We start from the raw sequence: 27,987 nt of genomic DNA on the forward strand, positions 1-27,987 counted from the left end.
ATTCATTTTTTAAACAATAGCAAAATTACCTCCCAAATCATTTTATCATTATTTTTTGTGCCACCTTTACCCCCCCCCCCCCCAACAATTTTTCAATCTTATGAGCATAAATTTAGAGTCCCCTTTTTATTGACGCAATAATGACACTAGGGCTTTTTTCACAGGTAAGGGAAGCAACCCTGTCCTTAACTTTGGGGAAAACTTACACAGTATATGTGCAAAAGGGTGAAAAAAACTTCATGTAATTTTAATGTTTGAAGAAAACTGCATGATTTTGGGGAGGGGTTGGGGGAACAGCCCTATAACAGTTCCTGCTATAGAAGTAAAAAAAGGCACTGGTCACCAATTTTGTGGTGTTTGTCTTTCTTTGGTGATTCTTTATATCTCTCTATTTAAATGAAAAAACATCTTCAAAGTAAAAAAAAAAAGTTCTATTTGTTAAATCTTGAGTGAAAATAAAGTTTTCTGTCTGTCTGACTTAATTGTGAAGAATTTCTTACTTTGTGCCTTCCAATGTCATTATTTAGATTTTTTTATAAAATTTTTAAAATATTAACATTTACTACTTTAAAAAGGACACTAAAATGTTTTTTGCCTGAACAGGAATTTGAAAACCTAGACTTTTTGAAACTTTAGGAAGCATGTTACTATAAGATTTAAATATGGTTATCAGAAAAAAAGTCTTATTTTTTATAAAAGCTTAGTCTAATGATTTGTACCGGCCATTCCATGGGGAAAATGAAATCAATGATAATTTGTAGGTTTAATTTTTTTTTTCATCTGCAGGGTAAGAGATTTAAAGTGTGGACAAGTGACAAAGGTGTTGGCAAAGTTATATTTGCTAACACATTTGAAGATCTGGTAGAAAAAGGTAAGTACAAGCTTAGTCTTCAATTTTGACTGTCAAGTGACTAGTGATCATTATTTTTCCATACTTTCAGATGAGTGACTTATTTTCTTTAATAAATACATGGAGTACTAACTTTAGTTAGTTAACATCAATTATCATTTTGTGCCCCCACTATGGGGGGGAGGGAGCATTTAGATTAACCCTTGTCTGTTTGTCTGTTCGTTCTCATTTTGTGTGACGTAGCTCAAAAATTGATGACCTAGTAGAGTCATGAAACTACATGTATGTTGCTCAGCATATGTTGTTGTGCACCTGGGTATTTCCATGTGGAATAACTTAGTATTTGTAGAGTTATTGCCCTTGACTTAATAAAGATTTGCAATTTTCTACTTGTGTTGCATGTAGCTCAAAAAGTATTTGATCTAGAGTCATGAAACTTTACAGGAATGTTGCTCAGCATGTGAAGTTGTGCACCTGAAGTTTGGCTTGTAAATTTTTATTTTGTCAGAGATATTGCCCTTGACTTAGTAAATATTTATAATATTCAACTTGTCTTGCAGGTAGCTTGTAAGAATTTGACCTAGGGTCATGAAACATTATACATGAATGATGATCTGCATGTGAAGTTGTGCACCTGTTGTTTCGCTTGCAGATGTATTCTGTTTTAATTGTCAGAGTTATTGACTTTGATTCAAGTGAATACTTGCAATTTTCAACTTGTGTCACACATAGCTCAAAAAGTATTTGACCTTATTATAAAGGGCACTGAAACTTTATAGAAATGTTGATCAACATGTGAAGTTGTGCACCTGGGGTTTTGCTTGTGATTTTTTTTTATAAATAGCACTTCATTTCACTAAAGAACAATATTAAGCATTTAGTTTCTTTTATTCTCTTTTCTCTTCATAATACCTTTCTGCAATGCTTTAGAAACCTTTTCAGGGGCATTTGTCACTTTTGCGTGATAGCTCTTGTTTGTGGGATTTTTTATGTATTATTTCCAGCTCATATATATACACTTAACGAAACTTATAAGTACTCCGATTTCAAACTTGCAGGAAAACTCCGGTTTTCAAAATATATACTAAACTTGAAGGTATTTGATTTTTTTTACAATGGTGTTCTCAGTTACTGATTTTCTGTTATTGTAAAATGCATTTACTATTATAAAATGATGATACTATTATTAAAGTTTATACAGTATCGACTTAGACTAGTTTTAGTAATTCTAACACAATCTAATAAAAGATTGGTCGGAGTACTTATAAGTTTCGTTAAGTGTTATAATAATAATAATAATGATATCATAATTTATTGACTTTGAGGGTTGCATTGAGGTACTGTACTTGGGTCAAAATAGCTCTGTCCTGGGATCACATAATTTTTGTAGACTTAATTTTGTAGTTAACATGAAATAGGTTACCGGTATTATAGTCGAATATTGTATTTTAAATTGCAGTATTGTGGTTATTAAATATAGATGATATTTTCCAGCAAAATCAAAGCTTGAGATTGAAGGACAGGTCAAAATAGTTCTAGATGATAGTTGTGAAATTGATGATGATGATGCACTGGGAGGAGTGGCAGATATGGCATCATTGTTTGTTCTGGCAGAAAATCAAGAACTGACCTTGCCCTCTTCTTCAGGTATGTTTTATTTGTGCAATTACGGTTTACAGTTTATTCTGAGGGTCTTTGGTTTGAGTCCTTGTCAGGCTGCACATTTTTTTAACCCTGTGGCTGACATATAGACCAGAGTTAAATTCCCTTTGTTCAGTAACCCTGAGAAATTTGAAAGACTAATTTGCATATAAAGTAGAAAGTATTCTATGGTTTAGAACTGTGAGATAAAGTGTAAGCAGCTGAATGGCTCAGTGGGAATAGCCGCAGAATCATACTCCGAGTTTCAGGGTTCAAGCCCCTGCCAGACTGTTACATATCAATATCAATCTGTTCATAAGTAAAAAAATTGGAAGGAAATGTCTTATCTTCAAGAATGAACTGGTAAGGGGTGGTGGGGGTTGGGTAGTCTGATATCATCACATAATGTGTGAAGAACCTGATATCAGATATATTGGTAAGCATATGAACACATATGTTTATTGAATTGAATAACAAAATTGTTGCACTGATTTAAGAGTAATTAAATTATTAGCCTATGTACAAATAGGATTAAATCTCTTATCTTCAGCGTAAAGCGCACATAGAAATCTGAGGTATTCACAATGAAATCACAAACCTAAGCATTATTGTTTCTATTTATCGCAAGAGCACTGCACATTTATTTTCATCTTTAAGAAACCTGAAATTTACAAAATAGGTCTATTTAAAATACTCTTTAACTTCTCAATAGTAACTGACGCAAAACACCGTACTTAAACGTTTAGATGAACGCAGACACTGAAAAACCCAATTTAAAATGATTTTTATGCCCCCACAAAGTGGGGAGCATATAGAGTTGCACTTGTCTGTCCGTCCGTACATCTGTCCGAGCATACGAGCAAACATTTGATTATTATGAGCTTCATTCCGTAGTTAAATAAAGAACAAAAACTCATAAAATTCAAATTAAGAGCTATTTTTTTTGTTTTTATGAGCTAAATATTTTGCTTATGGACATTGGTCCAGGTGGTGTTTATGAGCTGATTTGCCTCCTGTCATGAACATCAAAAGTTGGTATGTTCGTCCGTCCGTACGTCTGTTTGTACATCACGAAATCTTGTGAACGCAACTCCTCTTAAACCAGATGGCAGATTTTGCTTTAACTTCCAGGGATGAACGACCTTAATGTGTAGATGGTAGTAAAAGGAATTTTAGCTGTCACCAAATTTAACAGAATTATGGCCCTTTGTTGATTTTTTCACTATATACCATATAGAAATGTTGTGAACTCCTCTTAAACTGGATGGCAGATTTTGCCTTAACCAATCCAGGGATGAACAACCTTAATGTGTAGATGGTAGTAAAGGAAGGAATTTTTGCTGCCACCAAATTTAACAGAATTATGGCCCTTTGTTGATTTTTTCACTATCTACCATATATATTTTGTCAGTGGGGTCATCCGTGTCCTTTGGACACAGTTCTAGGTTCCATCTAAAGTGGTACCGAATAACGGACCCATTCACAATAACAAACAGTCTTTCACAATTTTCAGAGTGGGTCATTCGGACCCGTTTACAATTCTGCCAAAATTCACAATCTACATTAATTAAGCTTACAATTTGGGTTTTTTTTTCCGAATTTTTTTCTTACATAAGTGATTAAAGTCACAATTTGTCTTTGCGTTGATATAATGTATTGATGTATTGTCCAGTTAATGTCCGAAACGGCAAAATTTATATTCAACCAGAATCTTTCAATGAGATAAAACCCGACTAATTGGAATTTTGCGACAGTATTTTTGATTATTTAAAATCCGTGTACAATGATTTTTCAAAGCTGAATGAAATTAGATTTGTCTTGCAGTCATAAGGTTACCAAATTAAATGACAGACATTTTTCAGGGAACATATTATTCTGAACAAGTTGTACATTGCAAACAAATCTGATATGATCGAGCTAAACATCCGGTTTAAGTGTATCAGACAAAAAATACCCTCATGGTAAATTCTTTGTGAAACATCTGAAAAGGTTCATTTAGACATTTCGTGTAGATTTGGATATATTTTTTCCTCTTTTTCGCCGTACCGAACCCACACACAATTTAAGGAAAAAGTCGCTGATTTTAGACTACTGTCTAAGTAACTGTATCAGGTATACTGGTTCTATTATGAATACTGATGATAGGATAGTTAATGAAAATTTTTCACCCCAACATTGGAATGGAAAACTTAGGGGAAAATTGCTATCCCTACTTTGCACTGTTTATACATGTCATAATTTGGATGTACATTTGTTACTTATAGGGCAAAATTCAGAAGACCGCTTGAAAGCTATTATGCACTCCTTAAAAAAAAGAAAAATTGACAGTCAGAAGGTAAGTTTACCATCTTTATTTTTGTAAAGTGTGTTGCTCATAATTGTCCCTGCCTTTCTAAAGAAAAAAGGGGGATATAGAAATAGGCTCCGTTCGTCACACTTTCGTGTCCGGTCCATATTAACTTTGTCATTTATTAAAGGAATATGAAATCAGTTGGCACAAATGTTTGTTATAATAAGACAATGTGTCATGCGCAACAACCAGACCCCTACCTCCAGGGTCAAGGTCTCGCTTACGCCCTACCTCCAGGGTCAAGGTCTCGCTTAATTGGCACAAATGTTTGTTATAATAAGACAATGTGTCATGCGCAACAACCAGACCCCTACCTCCAGGGTCAAGGTCTCGCTTAATTGGCACAAATGTTTGTTATAATAAGACAATGTGTCATGCGCAACAACCAGACCCCTACCTCCAGGGTCAAGGTCTCGCTTAATTGGCACAAATGTTTGTTATAATAAGACAATGTGTCATGCGCAACAACCAGACCCCTACCTCCAGGGTCAAGGTCTCGCTTAATTGGCACAAATGTTTGTTATAATAAGACAATGTGTCATGCGCAACAACCAGACCCCTACCTCCAGGGTCAAGGTCTCGCTTAATTGGCACAAATGTTTGTTATAATAAGACAATGTGTCATGCGCAACAACCAGACCCCTACCTCCAGGGTCAAGGTCTCGCTTAATTGGCACAAATGTTTGTTATAATAAGACAATGTGTCATGCGCAACAACCAGACCCCTACCTCCAGGGTCAAGGTCTCGCTTAATTGGCACAAATGTTTGTTATAATAAGACAATGTGTCATGCGCAACAACCAGACCCCTACCTCCAGGGTCAAGGTCTCGCTTAATTGGCACAAATGTTTGTTATAATAAGACAATGTGTCATGCGCAACAACCAGACCCCTACCTCCAGGGTCAAGGTCTCGCTTGCTCATTCAAGATCAACATTGTCTATTTGAGGGTATATGTTGTGTCCGGTCCATAACTTTTTTATCTTTGAAGGGATTTTGTAAATACTTGTCACAATTGTTCACAATAATGAGATAATGTGTCATGTGCAACAATCTGTCACCTACCTCAAAGGTCTAGGTCACACTTGGAGGTCAAAGCTTAACATTCATTGAATTTCTTTTATAAATTTATTGTTGCATTTGCAGATCTAGCATTGATCATAATTTTGGACTAAAAGTCCTTTGATCCATACCGCAATCTTTTAAAATTATAAGCACAATTTAAAGCTAATCTTAAAAATCTTCCTTGAGGCGGGGGACGTTGGTAACTCTGTTAAAAATTCTTGTATAAATATGAAAATGGTTTCTAATCAATAACTAAAGGAGCTTGGAATAAGATATTAAGATCGAACATTGTATATTTTATAGGGCTGTAACAATACGGTAAAAAGCTTATTGCAATATATTGCAATACGCTACATCTGTAAGGCAATATATTGTGATACATATTGTTATTTATCTTAGGTACTGGGAAATAAAATTCAGAAAAAGAGACTTATATATTATTTCAACAAATATTATAATATTATATATCTATATCTATCGCAAAACAGAATTAGTGGATACTTTCCTTTAACAAACATTTAAACTGTTTCAACTATTGAAGCATCAACTATGAGTAACTTAACAGCAAAATAAAACTTTAAACACTTTTCATTAAGTGACTAACAATCTAAACTATATCCTAATGATTTTCTTAACACAGTTTCAGACTCGGATTAAATCACAGGGATTGAGTGACCGGGACAATTAATCTATGTTTTTCTTTAGAAAAATTAACATGTCTACTTTGTCAGCATCTAGTATTTAATAATTTCATGGGTCTCTCTTTTCCTTGTAATTGAATTTTTTATCAGATCGTAATTATTACCGTCTGAGATTATTCAAGCATTTGTGTACCCGCGCACCGTGTAATTTTTTTACCCTAACACCGTTTTTTTTACAAGCTTCCTACTTTCGGTTTGTTATTTTCTTTTGTGCGTAGGACATTTTCATAACATTTATTTATCAAGGAAAATATGGAAGACTTTCTTTCATTTATAGAGGAAATTATGGAACACTGTTATTACTAAATAAAACCGGTACAAGTAAATGTGAACCGCGGTACAATATATATTTATCCTGCACCGCAATATATCGGTGTACCGGTAAACTATTACAGCCCTCACATTTTATAGAGCAAGATTGCTTGGAGTGGTATTTTTGCTCCTTAGCGTCAAGGTCACTGTTATTAAAAATGATGTTACAAAATCATGTTTTGTATAACTTTTAAAATGGATTCTTACATGTCTAATTATTCTTAATACACATTAAAGGTTTAGGGCTTTAGAGGACAATTGACGTTTTTAAATTTAATGCTCATTGATGACTGCTCATTCTTGGACACACCAAAACATCATTATACTTTATGAGTAATTCCAATATGGCCTTGATTTTTTAAAGCCCGAAAGAATTTGGCATATATTGTCGGAGCCAAAACACCCTTCTTTGTAGAGGCTGAATATTATACTAAGGGCGGGCTTCCTCAACAAAACTACTCTCTCTTTTTTTCCCCAGTATGGTCCTCAAAATTCCCTAATCTTTTGAAATTTCCCATAAAATTTAGAACAAAATTAAATGATGGTGTTGAATTAAGGTTTTTTATTGCCTTATTAGTGCTTTTTGCTTTTCTATTTAAAAGTTTGTGTTAAATTTGAGACCCCTTTTGCCATGGAAAGTATGCCAAAATCACGCATATTTTCCCAAAGAAAAAGGCTGAGGCCCCTTTCCCCAAAAATGGTGTTTTGGCCCTGATTGTAATGTACTTGTTGGTCTGTCCATCTGTCAGTTTGCATGTCTGGTCTGTATCTCAGAACAGGTGGAAGAAAATTTTCTTCCAACCTACAAAATGCATAGCATACCAAAATTACAAATTTGTAATCAGTGTATTAAAGAATGTTTGTTATGCCCAGTATATTAATTATTGTTATGCTCACAGCTCTGTGTTTAATGGCTAACTTTATAGCTAAGTAATGATATTCCCCTAAATCATAGAAAACTTACTGATATTCTGAGAATTTAAGCCTTACATTTATATCTGTACATGTAATTGAAAACATTTTGAGGGAATAATTAAACATCTATTTTAAAAAATATCAACTGTTTTCCAAATTATTGTTTCCAGATACTCCGCAGATGAAGTTCTCCCTCAAACTGGTCATCAAGAAATTACAATTGGCCAATAATTACTGAGCTTATTAGTCCCCTACCGGTTTAGCCGGTATGAATATTTGGCATCTTATATGTAAAATTCCCAATTTGAGTCAAGCTTATGCATTTTTCCAAATCTGTTCAGTACTGACACCATTCCCAATGCAGGGGGAAAAAAAACAGTGCTGATAAAGCATTTTGATGGTAAGAAAAAGTTCAGTATTAATGGATCCAGATGTTTGTTGACCTGGTTTTATGGCATTGTCATGTATCTTGTTTTTGAGTTTGATTATAAATATATATGCGTTATAATAATTTTGATTGACATAATTAGAAACCCTCTTTAGAAGCTTTATAGGTTGTAAAAATCATGTACTATTTCAAGTTATCAAGAATAAAGTATCACACCATTTACATGGTGTTATTTAGAAAGTTTAAAAAGTATTGAATGTGGAGTAGGATAAGATATCAACAAATCAATTTCTATAACAATTCCTTTTTTTTTTTATTTCAGAGACCATCTCCAGCAAATCTTAAGTTCAGCATTGGATGGTTCAATTATAGTGCTAAACTGAAACGTTATGTAAATGTAAGAACTCACAAAGGAGGAGGTATACATTCAATTGAAGTTACAAGTCATAGTCCTTGCATATACGACCAAATAATGGAAAAGATGAAGGATCTTTTTTTCCCTAATGGGAAAAGTCCCCTAGGAAAAATCGCCTTATTTGATTTTACTATTGGAGACAATAAGGGGACAATTATAACTGAAAAAGCAAAAATTACAGACCACAGCCGTGTAAATTTGTTGTCTAAACAAAAGGTATGAATTTAATTATTCATCATTATTCATCAATTTCTTTTTGAAAGAATACTGGAAACAATTTATTATTTATCAATGTTTTGTTCTCCCTTTTTCTGTTCATATGAAATGCTTGACATTATTGAATGATATATTCAGTCAAAAGGCACTGTTAATTGATAAGTTTGACCTTTTTGAAGAAAAAAAGGAGAGCTATTGCTACAGTCCTGATATTGTTGCTGTTGCTTTCCGAAAACTTTATATAGGTCATAACTTTTTATTTCTCAATAGCCTTCATACTAGAAAACACAATAACCCTTTATATTTTATGTTGCCAAATGGTGACCTTTTAATTTTGAATCCAATTATTCACTGAATAGGACTAAATATACATGTATTTTATTTTTTCTTTTCTATCTGTGATACCATTTATATTAATGTTAATTTTTGTTGAATTATTTTTAATTGTTTTATTAGCTCACCTGAGCATATGCTCAGGGTGAGCTATTAAGATCACTCTTCGTCCGTTGTCCGTTCACACTTTTAAAATGACATCTCCTCTGAAACCATAAGGCAGATCATAATGAAACTTTACAGGGATGTTCCTTGTGTGAAGCCTTAACAAAGTTGTTCAATGAAATCCATTCATTGCAGAACTCTGGTTGCCATGGCAACCAAAAGAAAAAACTTTAAATATCTTCTTCTAAAAAACCCAAAGAGCTAGAGCTTAGGTATTTGGCATGAAACATTTTCTAGTGAGTGTCTACCAAGTTTTTTCAAATAAAAGCCCTGGGGTTAAAATTTGCCCCGCCCCAGGGGGTCATTGATTTTCCGTAAAAGCATATAGTAAAAACTTAAAAAATCTTCTTTTAAAGAACCCAAAGAGCTGGAGCTAAGATATTTAGCGTGAAACATCTTCTAATGGGTGTCTACCAAGTTTGTTCAAATAAAAGCCCTGGGGTCAAAATTTGCCCCGCCCCAGGGAGTCATTGATTTTCCCTATATGCATATAGTAAAAACTTTTTAAAGTTTCTTTTAAAGAATGCAAAGAGCTAGAGCTAAGACATGTTCTGATGGATGTCTACCAAGTTCGTTCAAATAAGAGCCCTGGGGTCAAAATTGCCCCGCCCCGGAGGTCATTCATTTTCCTTATATGTGTATGACAAAAACTTACAAAATCTTCTTTGAAAAAACTCAAATAGCTAGAGTTTAGATATTATTTTAGCACGAAGCATCTTCAAGTGAGTGTCTACAATGTTTGTTTAAATAAAAGCCCTGGGGTCAAAATTGGCCCGTCCCTGGGGTCATTGATTTTTCTTATAATTATTATTATGTGTATAGCTTTTCTTTGAAAAAACCTGAATAGCTAGAGTTCAGATATTAAACATGAAACATTGCCTAGTAAATGTCTACAAAGATTGTTCAAATAAAAGCCTCGAGGTCAAAACTGGCCCCAGGTGTGTCATTGTTTTTAACTATATGTGTTAAGAAAAAAACTTGAAAAAATCTTCTTTTAAAAAACCCAACAAACTAGACCTAAGATGTTTAGCATGAAGCATCTTCTAATGGGTGTCTACCAAGTTTGTTCAAATAAAAGCCCTGGGGTTTAAACTGGCCCCGCTCCGGGGGCCTATATACAGGTGAGCGACATTAGGGCCATCATGGCCCTCTTGTTTTTTCTTAAGTTTTTAAAATTGATAACTTTTTTTTGCCTTTAAATAAACCTTTTTAAACCCTTATTTTCTAGTTACTTAAATATGTCTGTCCCATATATTTTAAGATAATTTTCACATCAAGGAATATTTTTATACCCCAGCAAAACAAAGTTGTAAGGGGGCAATAACTGAATCAGCTTGTTGGGCGTCCGTCAGTTTTTCCTTGTCTGCCTAATAACTTGAGATTCCTTTGACCCAAACTTTTCATATTGGTATGTAGGACAATCATAATCAATAGATGACCCCTATTGATTTTGAGGTCACTGGGTCAAAGGTCAAGGTCACAGATGCCTTGACTGAAAAAAGCTTGTCTGCATCCTTTGACCCATAGTCTTCATATTTGGCATGGATGTTTGTCTAGATTAGTAGATGACCCCTATTGATTTTAAGGTCTCTGGGTCAAAGGTCAAAAGTTCATTAATTAAAAAAAAGCCTTTCCCCCCCCCCCCCCCCCCCCCCCCCAATAACTTCAGACATTTCTTTGACCCACAGTCTTCATGTTTGGCATGGATGTTAATAGGAGATGACCCCTATTGATTTTGCGGTCACTGAGTCAAAGGTCAAGGTCACAGGTGTCTTGACTGAAAAAAGCTTGTCCGCCCAACAACTTAAGATTCCTTTGACCCACAGTCTTAATATTCACAGTCTACCATTTCCTAATAATCAAACATGTAAATATTTTTGGTTTAATTACAACTTTTTATTTTGAAAAAGAAATATTATTCTAAAACCTATTGTATAATTTTGATATATTTATGTATTTAAATGTAATGTTGACAGAACCGTTTTTGTATGTTGTTGATTTTCATTTCTGATGAAGATGTATTAATGATGAAACTAATAGAATTTGCTGTCTGGATTTTTTTATATTTTAACAGTCTTGGGACTTAATTATAAAAAAATATATGCAACATTTTGCTAACTCAGTGTTTCTGACGCTTATAATCTTCAATGGATTTGCTTTAAATTTATCAAGATGTGTAATTTAAAGTCATTTTGAAAAAGAAATGGAAAGTTTCAGTATTTCAATTGTTAGCTGTCCATATTAAAAGAATTTAACTGCAAATCCTTGAACAAAAATTGATTCTGTTTCAGGCAATTACCATAGACGATGATAGTGACAGTGACTTTGACCTGCCTGAAATCAGTTTTAGCAGGGTAAGGTACTTAAGATTTGTTAATTTTTACAGATGCATTAAGAAATCATTTCAACTATAAAGCATAATAAACAAGTTTGGTATGGACAAACACAAAAACATATTTCTTAAGGAATCCACTTCATATTTCAAATATATGTTTCTGTTCATAATCCACATCTTATGTGACAAGGTTCATAACTCTAGCATTAATATTGCAAGAACAATCTGCCCATGAATATAAATTTTTTCACGTTAAAAATTTTATTTTTTACTCTAACTTCTTTAGTTTTAAAGGTTTCTACTTCAAACATCAAATACATTTTCCTTATCATCAACCATTATATCTTATGTGACAATGTTCATAAGTCTGTGGAAGCAAAATTTTCAGATTTATATCTCTTTGAAATTAGAATTTTCTTAAAGAAATATAATAACTTCTTTATTTTTTTATACCTCCAAAAACGAAGTTTGGGGGGGGGGGGTGGTATATAGGAGTTACCCGGTGGTCGGTCGGTCCAGCGGTCCGTTGCATTTTCCTTGTCCGGAGCATAACTTGAAGACTAATGGTTGGAATTTAATACAACTTCATACAATTGTCAAGCACAATAAGGGGAAGTGCAGTGCACAAGAACCATAACTCCATCTTGACTAATTATAGAGTTATTGCCCTTTGTTACTTTTCCATTGCTTTTTTGTCTGGAGCATAACTTCAAGACTAATGGTTTGAATTTATTATAACTTCGTACAATGGTCAAGCACAATAAGAGGAAGTGCAGTGCATGAGAACCATAACTCCATCTTGACTAATGACAGAGTTATTGCCCTTTGTTACTTTTCTTGGTCTGGAGCATAACTTGAAAACTACCTGTTGGAATTCAATACACCTTCATGCAATTGTCAAGCAAATTAAAAGGAAATGCAGTGCACAAGAATTATAACTCCATTTTGACAAATTACAGAGTTATTGCCCTTTAATACTTTTCCTTGTCTGGAGCATAACTTAAAACATACTGGTTGGAATTTAAAACAACTTCATACAATGGTCAAGTACAATAAGTGGAGGGGGCGTCCGTGGCCGAGTGGTTAAGGTCGTTGACTTCAAACCACTTGCCCCTCACCGCTGTGGGTTTGAATCCCGACAGGGACTTTGGATCCTTTCATGTGAGGAAGCTATCCAGCTAGCTTACGGAACGTCGGTGGTTCTACTCAGGTACCCGTTCGTGCCTGAAATAATGCACGGAAGGGCACCTGAGGTCTTCCTCCACCAGTAAAGCTGGAACGTCGCCATATGACCTATACTGTGTCGATGTGACGTTAAACCCAAAACAAAAAACAAAAAAACAAAAAAAAACAATAAGTGGAAGTGCAGTGCACAAGAACCATAACCATTGTGACTAATACGAGAGTTACTGTCCTTTGTTACTATTTGTCTGGAGCATAACTTGAAAGCAACTACTTTTTTAATTCAAAACAACTTCATACAATGATCAAGCACAAGAACTATAACTCTGTCCAGAGTAATTATAGTTATTGCCCTTTGTTACTTTTCCATTGCTTTTTTCTTGTCCAGAGCATAACTTGAAAACTACTAGTTGGAATTCAAAACTATTTCATATAATGGTCAAGTATATTGAGAGGAAGCACAGTGTACAGAAATCATAACTCTTTTTTGACTAATTTAAAAGTTTTTGCCCTTTGTAAATTTTTATTGTCCAGTGCATAACTTGAAAATTAATGGTTGGAATTCAATGAAACTTTATACAATGTCAAGGGCAGTGAGATGAAGTGCAGTGCACAAGAACAATAACTCTATTTGGACAAATTACAGTTATTGCCTTTGTTACTTTATTTTGTCCAGTGCATAACTTGAAACTAGTAGTTGGAATTCAATACAACTTCATACAATGGTAAAGCACAATGAGAGGAAGTGCAGTGTACAATAACCATAACTCAATCTTCAGTATTTAGTAGAGTTAGAGTAGAGTTATTGCCCTTTGTTCCTTTTCCTGTCTTTCTGGACTTATTACAGAATAAACCAATAAAACTTTATCAATGGCCAACCACATTGAAAGGAAATGCAACAAGAACCTCGACTATATTTAATTGCACACAACCATAACTCTATTTCAATTCTTTTACAAGGTATTCTGTAACTAGTAACATCCTCATTTCCGAAGCAGACTTGCAGGGGGTATTAATCACATTTAGTGATAGTTCTAGTTCTATTTATAATGATTTCATTTTAGTTTTTTCTATTTGACTACATCAAACTTCAAATTAATATTTTGTATCATTACCAAAATGCTGTATGACAAAGTTCATAACTCTAGCATGACTTTTCCAGAATATTTCCCCCTTGAACTTGGAATTTATGTTAACAAATATAATTGTCCCCCACCTTTTCGAAGAAAAAAAGGGGGATATAGAAATAGGCTCCGTCTGTCTGTCTGTTCGCACTACCGAATAGGGATAAGGGGCCATATAACTGTAAACAGAACAAAAGAGAACAATAAGAGTTCATTCCATAACAATAGAATATTTCTGAACCATTGGCCCTCTATTAAACAATAGAAAATAACAAAAGAAATGGCCCCTTACAATGTTTCTGCCAGACTTGAATTTTTTGGGGTCATGCATTTGTGACTATATACAAATATGGGGGTCATTTGAAATTATTAAGGGTCAAATTTTAAAAAAAGTAAAAACTACAAAAGTAAACATGTTTACTTCAATTTTTCATTTTTTGCGGATGCAAACAAAAAATCTTTTAAGGTAGAACCAAGTCTTATTTGCATTAAAACATTTAACCTGTCATACATCTCTTTATGCAGAAAGTTTGATATTTTTTACCACTAAAGCAGAGATGTAGATAACATTGTTATCTATGTCACTGACTAAAGCCCCTATCTTTTGTGAGAAAAGCGTCTGCATGCACAAATCGCTCGATATTCACCCTGACCATGCATGTCTAAATCCTGGATACTGTGACTGATTGTAGAATGGTTAAATGAGCGTGCCGATAACGACACAGAATAGGTTAGCAAATTATACATACCTGCAGTTACAGGAAATTAATAAATTTCGGATGGCCATTTTGATACTCAAACAATAATTGCCGATTTTAACAGGATGGCGCTAATAATAGGAGAAATAACTTAATGAAAATCCATCTAATTACATATAAGGCAGATTATGACTGCGTCATAGAAAACGTGCATTGCCTTTTCCAATACGTCATTCATGAAATTATTGCGTCAAAAACACAAGAAACGCAGAGTAGCAGAAACACTTATTCCATTTCAGCCAGACGTCCTTCTTCCCATCTCACAGTGCGTCCGTCCATCACATTTTCGTGTCCAGTCCATAACTTTGTCAATTATCAAGGAATTTGAAATAACTTGGCACAAATGTTTGTTATAATAAGATGATGTGTCAAGCGCAACAACCAGACCCCTACCTCCAAGGTCAAGATCACACTTGCTCATTCAAGGTCAACATTGTCTATTTGAGAGTATATGTCATGTCTGGTCCAAGACCAAATCCAAATATTAATAACACTCAACAGAACAAATTGATTTTAGGACATTATTACTAGTTCAAAGCTTTAAAATGATATTTTAGATACAATATAAGATCTAACGTGTGTCATTGAAAACCACTTATTTATAAATAATGAGATTTTATGTTTATTTCAGCAAGAACATACAGTTAAGCGACAACAGACTGTGCAAGTATGTTGAATTTTTTTGTTGCTGAAACTTTCTTGTCTGTAACTGCTAATAAAACTTCTATGGTAATTGATGATTAATTGCTAATACAAATAGATGAGAACAATTATAAGTTTAGTAATTTTACAGTTAGTTAAGTTTAACATACTTATTTTAGCTTGATTGTGAAACAAGTCCACAAATTATATAAATTACTTTTGAATATGCTTCTGTTGAATGACTGTTGTTGAAAGATTGCAATCTTGGATCTAGCTTCAAAGTTGTCTTTTTCATATGTTGTTGCAGAATAATAGTGGATTGGATATGATAAGTAATCGAAACACTGAACAGACAACACCTCTGCTCCAGGTAATTTGACAACTTACAAATCAAACTTCTGATAATGAACAACATTCGGTCATGCCTTTCATATTGATGCAGTGAGATTATCTCATAATAATAAATCACAATGTTAATGTCCATCTAAATCCTAGCCCAAAAGGGAGAGCATCAGATTAGCTGGTTTCGATCCTTTGCCATTTCATAAGTTTAACCTTTTTTTTTTAAGGCCCCAGAAGGGCATCATACAGTAATTGCACGGTCCATCAGTACAGTAATCTTGTCTGCGCTTCATCTCAAAAACTGCTAGGAGCATTTCAATGAAACTTATCACAGGATTGATCAGTACCATTCCTAGTTGTGCATAATGCAGGCATGAATTGCTCAGCTTGACGAAATGGAGGCCAGAGCTATAAATAGTAAAATCTTGTTATACCCCCGCACAACAAAGTTGTAAGGGGGGTATACTGGAATCAGATTGGCCGTCTGGCGTCCGGCTGTCCGGCAATCCGTCGGTTTTTTCTTGTCCACCCAATAACTAAAGATTCTTTTGACCCACAGTCTTCATATTTGGCATGGAGGTTAGTCATGATTAGTAGATGATCCCTATTGATTTTGAGGTCAAAGGTCAAGGTCACAGGGGCCTTGACTTCAAAAAGCTTGTCCGCCCAATAACTTAAGATTCCTTTGACCCACAGTCTTCATATTTGGCATGGCATGGAGGTTAGTCATAATTAGTAGATGACCCCTATTGATTTTGAGGTCACCAGGTTAAAGGTCAAGGTCACAGGGGCCTTGACTTCTAAAAGCTTGTCCGCCAAATAACTTAAGGTTCCTATGACCCACAGTCTTCATATTTGGCATGGAGGTTAGTCATGATTACATTTTACATTTGCTCATACACTTCTAAACTAGAATAAATGAAATTTTAGTAGTGATATTTAAATAAGGCAATCGGGTATTAAAGAGGTATTCTGGCATAATATTTTATTGCAGATTGTATGTCAAAGCCAAAATTTTTGGAGACATATTGTTTTTGCCTTTGCCGTCTGTCTGTTTGTCCATCTGTCCAGTTGTCGGTCTGTCGTCATTAAGCTTGTCCGCCCTTCACAGGTCAAACTACTGGTGGGATTTCAACCAAACTTTACAGGAGTGATCAGTACCATCCCTAGTTGTGCACAATACCGGCATGTTTCACTTTGCTGCACGAAATGGCTGTCAGCGCAATAAATAGAAAAATCTTGTCCTGCTTTCACAGGTCAAGCTACTGGTGGGATTTCAATAAAACTTGACATGAGTGACCATACATAGTTTTGAGATATGTTTTGTGACAAAAACCTTTCTTGTTCATTACATGTTGAGCATTTGCTTCAATATTGTATTTATTGTTTTAGAGTGTGTCAGTGACAAGTGGTAATACATATGTAAGTGCAGGTACACCAACGGTAAGTAGCAGAATCTTTTGATAAAATATGTCTAGATAAAACAGGACAGGCATTTCAAAAGCTTTTTCTAAGAGTAGACTTAAAATGCATTCAAGAAAACATGTTTCATAGTTTACCAACAAGAAAGTTTTGAAATTTTGTTAATTTATGTATACTGTCTTTCTGTTGGAATGGTATATGCTAATAGTAATTTGACCTCGATAGTCAGAGGAATGACAAAGGGTCAACATCATGGCTCACATATATTTATATTACTTTTCTCACATTGTGATATCTTTTTGCTTGATAATAAGTTTTATAAATATTAAATAATTATTACTGTGCAGTTCAAAATGGAAAAAAACTATTCCTGATCACAATTTGTAAAATGTATTTTTGACTTTCTGAAAACAACATGAATATAGTCATTGTATAATATATACATTGAATTACTTAATTTTAATAAAATTTATTTTTAGGTGTCCTTCAATATTGACAACAACAGATGTACAATCTGTTACGAGAGAAACAAGGAATCTTTCTTTATTCCGTGTGGACATACTGTATGCACAGTATGTGCAGTAACACAGCAATCAGGAAATTCTTCATGCCCATACTGTAGGGCCACCATCCAAGGAATCGGAAATATACACAATTAACTATGCCACCACAGCATCTGCGATGCGATGGCATATAGCGATTCACCTGTGTGTGTGTTCTATAGATTATAAATTATAGTGAACTTAAAAAATCTTGCAGAAAACCACTTGTCCAATTTCAACCAAACTTGGCAGGATTGATCCTTGGGTGAATGGCTTCCAAAATTGTTCATTCCATGCAGAAATCTGGTTGCCATGGCAACCAAAAGGAATGATAAGAATAAATTAAAAAAATCGTGTGAAGACCCAAAAGGCCTAGAGGTTAGATATTTTGCATAAGGCATTGTCTGGTAGACATCTACCATGATTGTTCAAATTATAGCCCTGGGGTCAAAATCGGCCCTGTCCCAGGGGTCATTGATTTTCACTATATGTACATATAGTATAAACTTGAAATACCTTCTTGTCTGAAGGTACAATGCTAAGAGATTTGGTATATGTAATTATCTATAAGTACGCTACCAAAGTTATACAAATTATGCCTCTAGTGTCAAAATCAGCCCCACCCGGGGTCATAGGTTTTCCTTATATGTTTCTAGTAAAAACTTTTAAAAAAGATTCTTCTAGCATTTGACAAATGCTAAAGGTTAGATATTTTGCATGAAACATTGCGTAGAGAACCTCTACCAATATTTTTCAAATTATAGCCCTGGGGTCAAAATTGGCCCCGCCCCGGGGGTTATTGATTTTCAATATGTAAATATAGTTAAAAAAATCAAAAAATCTTATTGTCACAAGGCTTGGAGCTTTAATATTTGTTATATGATATCATCTATAGGTACTCTACCAAAGTTGTTAAAATTTTCCCCTCGTGTCAAAATTGGCCCTGCCCAGGGGCATTGATTCTCATTATGTACACATAGTAAAACAGAAACTATAACAAATGTTTTCTGAAATGGAGAAAGCTACAGCTTAGATATTTGACATGAAATGTTGTTTGGTGGACCTGTATCAAGATTGTTTTGAATTAAACCCTTGGGTCAAAATTTTGCCTTGCCCAAGGGGACAGTGACCTACTTTCTTGTCAATGAAATTTTGACCATGTGCACAGTTTTAGTTGTAAAATTGAACTTTGATATCAGGTGACCTAGATTTTGATGATGTGACCTACTTTCTTGACCTTTGATGTACAGCTGTGAAATTTGAACCATGTGCACAGATTAAGATGTAAAGTGAACTTTATCAGCTGACCTAGATTTTGACATAGTGTCTTACTGTGTTGTCCTTTGATGTAGTCATGAAATTTGAAATTTAGACTGTGTGAAATATGACCTTCACCACCAAATTCACTAGACTCCACAGCATTGATATTTTCCTTCTCTGATCTTTTTTTTTATAACAATAGATTTAACCACTAATCTGATAATAAGAATTAGATAGGTCAGGGATCTATGCATTATGACAATCTTCAATTGTATAGAAACAAAAAATCTGTTCCTATTTAGTGTTGTATTAATGTGGTGGCATAGCATTTTTTACAAATGCAATCTTGTTTGTGGAAATGATTTAGATTAATACTTGGACAGACTAGAAAGACTTTAAAAAAAGGAAAGGAAAAAATTTGTATTTCTAATTTTCTCATTATAAATTTTTTTAATCTGTTTATGCTTGCTTTAAGAAAAAGCAATTGCTTTACTGAAATAATTGGATTCAGCTGGGTAGCTTTCAAAGAATTTAAATCTTTCTGTTCATATTTGTCACGCAACATTGAATTTTCATGAAAGTTTTTTATTTTTGTTTGTTTGGTATAACTTCTTTATGTCTTAATGTATCTAATTCAAACTTCAATTGTGTATTTTGATCATCACTCAAATTATGTGAGAGATTCAATACTCGTGCTTGACTTTAAGTCTAGCAGCTTTATAATCCCCCACCGAAAGGGGGGGATATAGAAATAGTCTCCATCTGTCCGACATTTTTGTCCCGAGCATATCTCAAAACGTATTTGAGGTATCAACTTGAAACTTCATAAGTGGATAGATCCCATTGAGGAGCTGTGCAGCACATATACATGATAACCTACCCTGCACTATTTTTTCAGTTATTGCCCTTTGTTATTTTCAGGCGTCCGTATTCACATAGGTTTCAAATCTGTAATCACTTTCATTACCAAAAGACCTCTTAAAATTTAATTATTCTGCTCAACTACATATACATTCTTCCAATGAGCAAACACATTTGATGGGGGATTGCCATGTTAACATGGCTCTTGTTTCAAAGAGTTATCTCCTTTTAGCTTAAGAATTTAAAAAAGTTATATTCTGGTTACACCTAGATAGCCCTCTGTCTAAATAAATTTATTGTTGCATTTGTCGACCTAGCATTGATAATAATTTTGGACTTAAAGTCCTGAGATTCATACCTCAATCTTTTGAAATAGCACAATTTTATGCTTCATATAAAACTTCCCTGAGGCAGGGGTAACTCTGTTACAAATTCTTGTTTCATAGATAGTATGTATTAAGTAGTTACTGTGTTAGTTTGAGAGGGTATGAAATAAACATCCCTTTGTGATGCATTAGATTTAACCATTTATAGAAGTTTTTATGAGGTTTTTGAAGAGTATTTTGGAATTAACATTTCAAAAGCCCCTTATTGTTAAGAAAACCCTGAAATTTTTACCAAGTTTAAACTTATTTATCTGATGTGAAGTGTTAATGATATTGTTTATTTTTTCCTCATAAGTGGGCTGGAAACAGTTGTGTTTTACGACCTTGAGGTAAATCCAGTTATAATTATAGCTATTTAGTCAATGTGTATATAGCAAGAAACATAATGTCAAACAGATTTATCATTTTGCTGCTATCAGTAACCTTGGGAGAGTTGAAGATTAATTCAGCCTTCAAATTGAAAGTATTTAATGTTTTAATTGACATTTATATAGTTTTAAATTCAGTTGTGTATGAATAAATGTATGTTTCATTTTGTTTTGTTCCTTATCAAGAATTCATCATAAAAAAGCAGTTGTTGTGTTATAAAAATATTAAAGTCTTATTTCAGGCAAACTCAATTTCAAGTAAATTTTGACTTTGATAAAATGATGGCTTATTATTCAAACAAGTTTATAATCTAGAAAGGCCTTTTATTGAATTTTTAGGTCATCTGAAATTGTTACCTAGAAAGAAATTAGACCTTAAAATAGTCTTATTCAGAATTATTTAAAATGATAAGTTTGCAATGTTTATTTTTTTGTACATGATAATAGCAATGTTTATTTTTTTGCACATTTTTGTACATGATAATAATTATTTTGTGACTTTGTCATCTGGTGTATATTGCCTGCCTTATGGGAGCTCCGTTTTATTTTGTGTTGTGTTCAAGAAGCAGTGTAGTTTAAATGACATTTAATTAAATAATCACTCCATTTTTATCCCCCCCCCCCGGGCATATAGTAATTGAACTGTCCGTATGAGGTTTACCTAAAATAGCAAGTTCATACTTCACACACTTACTTACCAACACAATGAACATGATCTGGGCAAGTTACATAACTTTGGCTTCCATTTTTACCAAGTTATTGCCCTTTTCAGCACTTAGAAAATGAATAATTTGTTAACGTAAAACGGGAAGTTGGAAATATCTTAAGTTCTATCTATACTAATAGCTTCATAATTACCACACTGACTTATCAATACAAAGTACATAATATTGCCAAGTTATATAAATACCATCCATTTTTCCCAGTTATCTTCCTTTTTATCAGTTGAAAATAGGGCCTTGTAAGGTTAACCTATTCGGCAAGTAAGATTTATCTTAATTTCTCCTAATAACTTCATTTTTTTTAATGATATCTTTCGTATTTGGTAGGTGCATACTTTAAATGGACCTCTATTTTTTAATGGAGTAAGGGGTCCCTAGGTTCAAGGTCACTTTTGTGAAAAACAAATTTAAACATTTTTGCTTATACAGCCTTTATTTTTTAAGTTGATGTCATTCATGTTTAATACAAACTGCTAAGGGAGGTCCTCTTCCTTTGGATTTAGGTAGGGGTCATTTGGGTCAATGTCACCAATGTCAAAGCAAGATTTTTTTACTTTTACAGGCATATTTACCTTTTTCTATTGACAGATTTCTCTTATGTTTGGTAGGAATATAAAAACAAAATTCTCCGAATGGAGTTTGGTCGAGGTCACCATTGCTTAAAATAGATTTTTACACTTTTGCTCATACAGGCTTTATATATTGACAGATGCCTTTCATATTTGGTTGGAAGATAAAGTGCATGGCACTCTTTTTTCAGATTGAGGTAGGGGTCAAGGTCTCCAGTGCTAAAAATAGATTTTTTCACTTTTGCCCATAATTATAGCCTTTATTTATTGATAGATTTATTTCATCTTTGGTAGGAAGATAACTTGCATAGTATTCTTCCTTCAGATGGAGTTAGGGGTTAGTTTGGTCAAGGTCACAAGTGCTAAATAAAGATTTTTACACTTCTGTCCATACAGCCTTTATTTATTGACAGATGTATTTTATATTTGCAAGGAAGATAACTTACATGATATTCTTCTTTTTGATCAAAGAAAGGGTCATTGGGTCAAGGTCATTTGACATGTTTATACGTAGATATGATAAAGTTGAATATTTTTCAACTTCATCACACAAGTCATAGCAATGACTTGCCAACTTAAATTTTTTACAATTACAAAACGCTATAATGACTGTCATGATTTTAAGCTCAACGATACGAAGTATATGGAGAGCTGTCCTACTTTCCCCGGCTTTCAGATTAAAGTTTTAGTGAAGTAAAATATTTTTCACTATAACATTTTCTTTTCTTAAGGTATCAACTTTAAACTTCAAATATATGTTCCTTATCACCAACTACATCTTATGTGACATGCTTCATAACTCTAGCACCAATATATTAGATTTATCTCCCCTTGAACTTAGAATTTTCCTTAAAAAAAATTATTTTACTGTTACTTATTTATTTTGCCCCCGCCATATAATGGCAGGGGCATCATAGTGTTACCCTATTCCGTCCTTCCGTCATCATCAGTTTCTGTTCATTATCTTAATAACCGTTGCATATATTGAACTCAAATTTGACATATAGATATGTCATGAGAAAATACAGATCGTGTTCGAAATTGGTCATGGTTTGATGATTTTTGGCAGAGTTATGCCCCTTTTACTTTGAAAATAATATGAAATTTTCAGTTTCTGTTTATTATCTCCCCAACGGTTTCCTTAATTCAACTCAAACTTGACATATGGATATATCATGAGAAAATACAGGTCAAGTTCGAAATTGGTAATGGTTTGATGATTTTTGGCAGAGTTATGCCCCTTTTACTTTGAAAATAATATGAAATTTTCAGTTTCCGTTCATTAACTCCCCAATGGTACAACACATTCAACTCAAACTTGACATATGGATACGTCAAAGGAATTTGCAGGTCAAGTTCAAATTTGGTCATGGTTCGATGATTTTTGGCAGAGTTATGCCCCTTTTACTTTGAAAATAATATGAAATTTTCAGTTTCCGTTCATTATCTCCCAAACAGTATAATTACACATTCAACTCAAATTTGACATATGGATATGTTTTTCGAATGCTCAGGCCAAGTTCGAATTTGGTCATGGTTTAATGATTTTTGGCAGAGTTATGCCCCTTTCACTTTGAAAATGATATGAAATTTACAGTTTCTGTTCATTATCAACCCAACATTGTTACATATTCAACTCAAAATTGACATATTGATATGTCAAAGGAATGCGCAGGTCAAGTTGGAATTTGGTCATGGTTCGATGATTTTTTGGCAGAGTTACGTCCCTTTCACTTTGAAAATGATATAGATACATCATAGGAAGAAGCAGTTTAAGTTTGAATTTGGTCGTGGTTCAATGATTTTGGACAAACGTATCTTTCCTGAATGTTGGAAAAATTTTGAACTTTCAGTTTCAGCACTCATACTTTTGTGGAAATGTATATAGCCATTATTTTGGCTACAAATATGTAATATGCTCAAAGGTCAAGACTGAATAATTTCAGTGCCTTGAACATTGTATAAAAATGGTTTGTGTTAACATTGAAAAGTTTTAAGGGCTTTGAACTTAAAATGAAAAAAATAATTTGTGCAAACAAATTTGGAACTAAATATTATAACATTTGAAATTTTGGCTGCATGCGGGGGAATCCATGGCATGATGACACATTTCTAGTTTAAAAAGTGATCCACTTCAGGTTTCAAATATATGTTTATTACCATAAACTACATCTTATGTGACAAGGTTCATAACTCTAGCACCAATATTTTTTTATTTATCTCCCCTTGAACTTAGAATTTTCCTTAAAAAATACTATTTTTTACTGTTTCTTCTTTATTTCTTAAGGGATCCACTTCATGCATCAAATATATGTTCCTTACCATCAATATGTGATAAGGTTCATAACTCTAGCACAAATATTTTCAGATTTATCTCCCTATGACCTGAAAATTTTCCTTAAAAAATACTATTTTTAACTGTTACTTCTTTATTTCTTAAGGGATCAACTTCATACTTCAAATATATGCTCCTTATCATGACCACATGTTATGTGACAAGGTACAAAACTCTAATTCTAATATTGCAATTTATCTCCCCATAAACTAGATTTTCTTTACTTGAAAAATGTTATTTTTTACTATAACTGCTTTAGTTTTAAAGGTATCTTCCTCAAACTTCAAATACTTATTCCTTATCATCAATTACATCTTATGTGACAACGTTTATAACTCTTGAAACAACGTTTTCAAATTTATCCTTCTTTGAACTTAAAATTTTCTATAGGAAATATTAAAACTTCTTTACTTTTTAAGGTATCTACTTCAAACTTCAAATATATATTTCTTATCATTACACACATGTTGTGTGACAAGGTTTGTAACTCTAGCATGACTATTTCTAGAATTATTTCCCCTTGAACATGGAATTTATGTTAACAAATGTTTCGTATTTTAACTATAAATTAATACATAATTATACATAATTGATTTTTCTTTCATAGGTTTTTCTTCCTTACTGCGTCCAGTTTTTTATTAGTCGAGCTTCGCTGTCTCCTGTGACAGCTCTTATTTTTCACTATTTTCCTTCCTTCACTGAATGAATGGTTAAATGTTTTTTTGAAATATTGTTACTGACAAGAATCTGAGCTGGGAGCATTTGTGTTTAACAAATACATTCTTGTTTTTTTTTAATTTTTCACTTATTTTTCACTTTTTTGTCATTATTTTTACCTTTACTCTTTTGAAGAAAAAAAGAGTTATTGCTACAGTCATTTTGTCATTGCTATTATTATCATTTAAGACTTAAACGTTTGTCATATTTTTGCTTTCTCAATGGATCACCTTAATACTTGAAACAACTATCCTTTGAACAAGACCTTCATGTTGAGTAGACTGAAGTTGACCTCACCCATCAATTACAATTATCAAGGGGTTTTGAAAATATTTAGCACAATAATGAGATGACAGTCATGCAAAACACCCAGACCCTGAACTTTTTTTAAGACAGATTTCAACTATCACTAGTTGGGTTTTCTTTACCATCTAGAAAAATTATAATGTTGGCAATTATTTTTCTATTCTGTAATGGATAGTCTTTAAATTTAAATACAAGAACTACTTCATGTAGACCAGACTGAACTTTATGTTGACTTATTATAGATTACCTGACCTTGAAGGTCAAATGCTTTCATATATTTGATTTTTACTTTAGCTATAACTTTGTTATATATGAATGAACTGTCTTCATAATTGGACAAAAATCCTTTGGACATGAGCTATAAGTAGATAAGATTGATTGACATTCACTAACTTCAATTTGTCCTTAAGACAATAGAACACATTACAGAACCAACATGTTGAATTATTTTGATATGACCTTGACCCTTAATTTACCTTGTCCATAAAGGCCAAATTATCAGAATTTGCTTGAATTGTTATTTAGGCCTAAAATAAAATATAATTTGTTTGCCCTCCCTTTTTTAAACATAAAACTTGGAAGCAGAGAGTGTCAGTAAAAAATTACATCTTTATATTTGTCTTATCTTTTTTAATAGTAAATATACCATAATGAATGTACATGTATGTTGAATAAACTAAAAATTTGGTTTTTATTTTTAAACACATGCTAAACAGTCACAATTTGTGTTAACTCCACATAATTTTGATAAAAAAACAAAATATTTTATCAACTATCTTCCCTACCCAAACTGGCATTGGTGGTGGAAGAGTTAACAAAGATATTTCTAAGGCTTGCCCTTTTTATTGACATTATTCATAATTGAACCCCCTACCCCCCACCCCACACACCAAATAAAAGGAAACATGACAAGACCCAAATGTTGTATTATTCTGATATGACTTTGACCTTTAATTGACTGTGACCATAAGGTCAATTTTTTGAAGTTGCTAAAACTTTCATTACTTTATTTATTAATGGATTTGATTTAATACTTGGACAAAAAACATGACATAACTGAAATGTTGATGTATTCTTATATGAATTTTACCTTTAATTGACATTGACAGTCAAGGAGCCTTCATTGAAACTTTCTTGATTGTCATATATTGGTTATTTATCTATAGATTTGATTCATTATTGGGCAAAAGAGCACCTATGACAAAGCTGATGATTCATTCTAACGTGACCTTGACCTTTGAGTAACCTTTACCACCAAGGTCATATATGATTTTTTTTTTTTTTGGTTTTTGTAAAGGAAAAATGTTTTTTAGGACTTGTCTTTATTATGATGTGTTGATATCAGAAATACAAAAGTTGAGTGAGGTCTTGCTATATGTTGGCTCAATTTTGAATTAAGATAGTTATGTTAGTTTAGTAACACATGTGACTCTTATTTTTTAGGGGAACTTGTTCTAATTTTGTGTTATTACTTTTGTGATTTGCTGAAAACATTTTGCTCATATGGTGCGATTTTAGAAGACACACACACACACACACACACACCTACTCACACACACATTTTGCAGTTATCAATAATCCAAGAATACACAGGAATACACCCTTGTACTTAAGAAACCTAGTATTTCATGGTTAGTTTCCGACTATTTTTATGATGTTTTATATGCACTGTAATTAGTTTGTTAACTAGTAAAGTCTCGTATGAGAAGGGTCATATATATGTCTTTAATTAGATTGTTTTTATGATTAGATACTTGTATACATATGAAAGAGGCTAGAATAAATATATCAGCACCATCCTCTTGTTTTGTTCATGATACCTCTCTTGAATAAATCTTGGACACTATTTTCTACTTCAAGCCGTTTGTTTATAAATGAAAATCTTTCAGGTAGTGGTTAGCCAGCATTTTACTATTGAAAACAAAGACATTTTCTGCTGAAAAAATACTTGTTTCACAGAAATATACATTTTTGAGACCTTCATCAAATATTTTACACATGCAGGGGAATGAGAGGATATGGAATGAGTACAGGTTTGATAAATACTTAATTGAACTCGAGTTATATCATCAACAAGCACTATGTCGAGGGTGCACTACATTGCATTGTAACAAGGGACCACTTACCCTGTAGTTTATCTCCGAGATAGTCGCGTGAAACAAGGTTTTTTTAAAAAAATAATTTTATCACTACAGTAGGATATGAAAGGGATTTTTATAAAGTTATATGCGTTCAATGAGTTTGCTCAGGGTCTTTCAGATATTTGAAAGACTGGTTTGCTTGAGTAACAACTCTACATGAATTTCCCAATTCCGACAAGATTATTTTCTTTTATCACTAATGACGTGGAAGAAATTTTGTGATTCCAGAAAAAAAAATTCTGAGTGCATTAAGGTTGCTGGCTTGTGTTATATATCTGATTTTTTGCGGTTGAACGGTGGGTTTTAAACTGTATATACTAGTACGAGTCGATGCTAAATGAGGGTTCAACCGCCCGTTAAAGCACAAACAGTCGAGTACGGACCCGGACATGATACCAGTCATGCCAGTAAGAGGTAATTTTGAAGCACAAAGTGGTAATTTACCTCAGCAATTTCCACAGAGTATTACTTTGAGCACGTTAACTAACCAGTGACAACGAGAAGGGAAGTAAGGTTGTTAAAAGGGTTGTCATGAAATGCAGCCGGCGTTCATAGAATCGATATTGATGATGAAGTCTATGCTGAATGAAGGTCCATCCGTCCTTTCAACCGCCATTGTTTACAG

The 27,987-nt window shown here is 33.4% G+C and overlaps 1 protein-coding gene across 1 annotated transcript; it reads left to right on the plus strand.

The window, feature by feature from the left end:
* The first annotated feature begins 567 nt into the window (after positions 1 to 567).
* Positions 568 to 27,020, plus strand: LOC132724945 (uncharacterized). Its single transcript, XM_060709929.1, has 10 exons — positions 568 to 871; positions 2,345 to 2,497; positions 4,756 to 4,826; positions 8,544 to 8,852; positions 11,642 to 11,704; positions 14,814 to 15,014; positions 15,381 to 15,416; positions 15,699 to 15,761; positions 17,126 to 17,176; positions 17,635 to 27,020. The coding sequence occupies exons 1-10, from the start codon at positions 709 to 711 to the stop codon at positions 17,812 to 17,814; spliced, it is 1,290 nt and encodes a 429-aa protein (XP_060565912.1). The 5' UTR covers positions 568 to 708; the 3' UTR covers positions 17,815 to 27,020.
* Positions 27,021 to 27,987: the final 967 nt, after the last annotated feature.

The sequence above is a fragment of the Ruditapes philippinarum genome, unplaced genomic scaffold, assembly GCF_026571515.1.
Source record: "Ruditapes philippinarum isolate M1 unplaced genomic scaffold, ASM2657151v2 ctg5464_1_1_1_1, whole genome shotgun sequence".
Lineage (NCBI taxonomy): Eukaryota > Metazoa > Mollusca > Bivalvia > Venerida > Veneridae > Ruditapes > Ruditapes philippinarum.

Coding starts and splice junctions, on each gene's coding strand:
- LOC132724945 (XM_060709929.1), top strand. CDS start 709: ATGATTTGTACCGGCCATTCCATGGGGAAAATGAAATCAATGATAATT. Junction 2,498..4,755: donor GACCTTGCCCTCTTCTTCAG/GTATGTTTTATT, acceptor TGTTACTTATAG/GGCAAAATTCAGAAGACCGC. Junction 4,827..8,543: donor GAAAAATTGACAGTCAGAAG/GTAAGTTTACCA, acceptor TTTTTATTTCAG/AGACCATCTCCAGCAAATCT.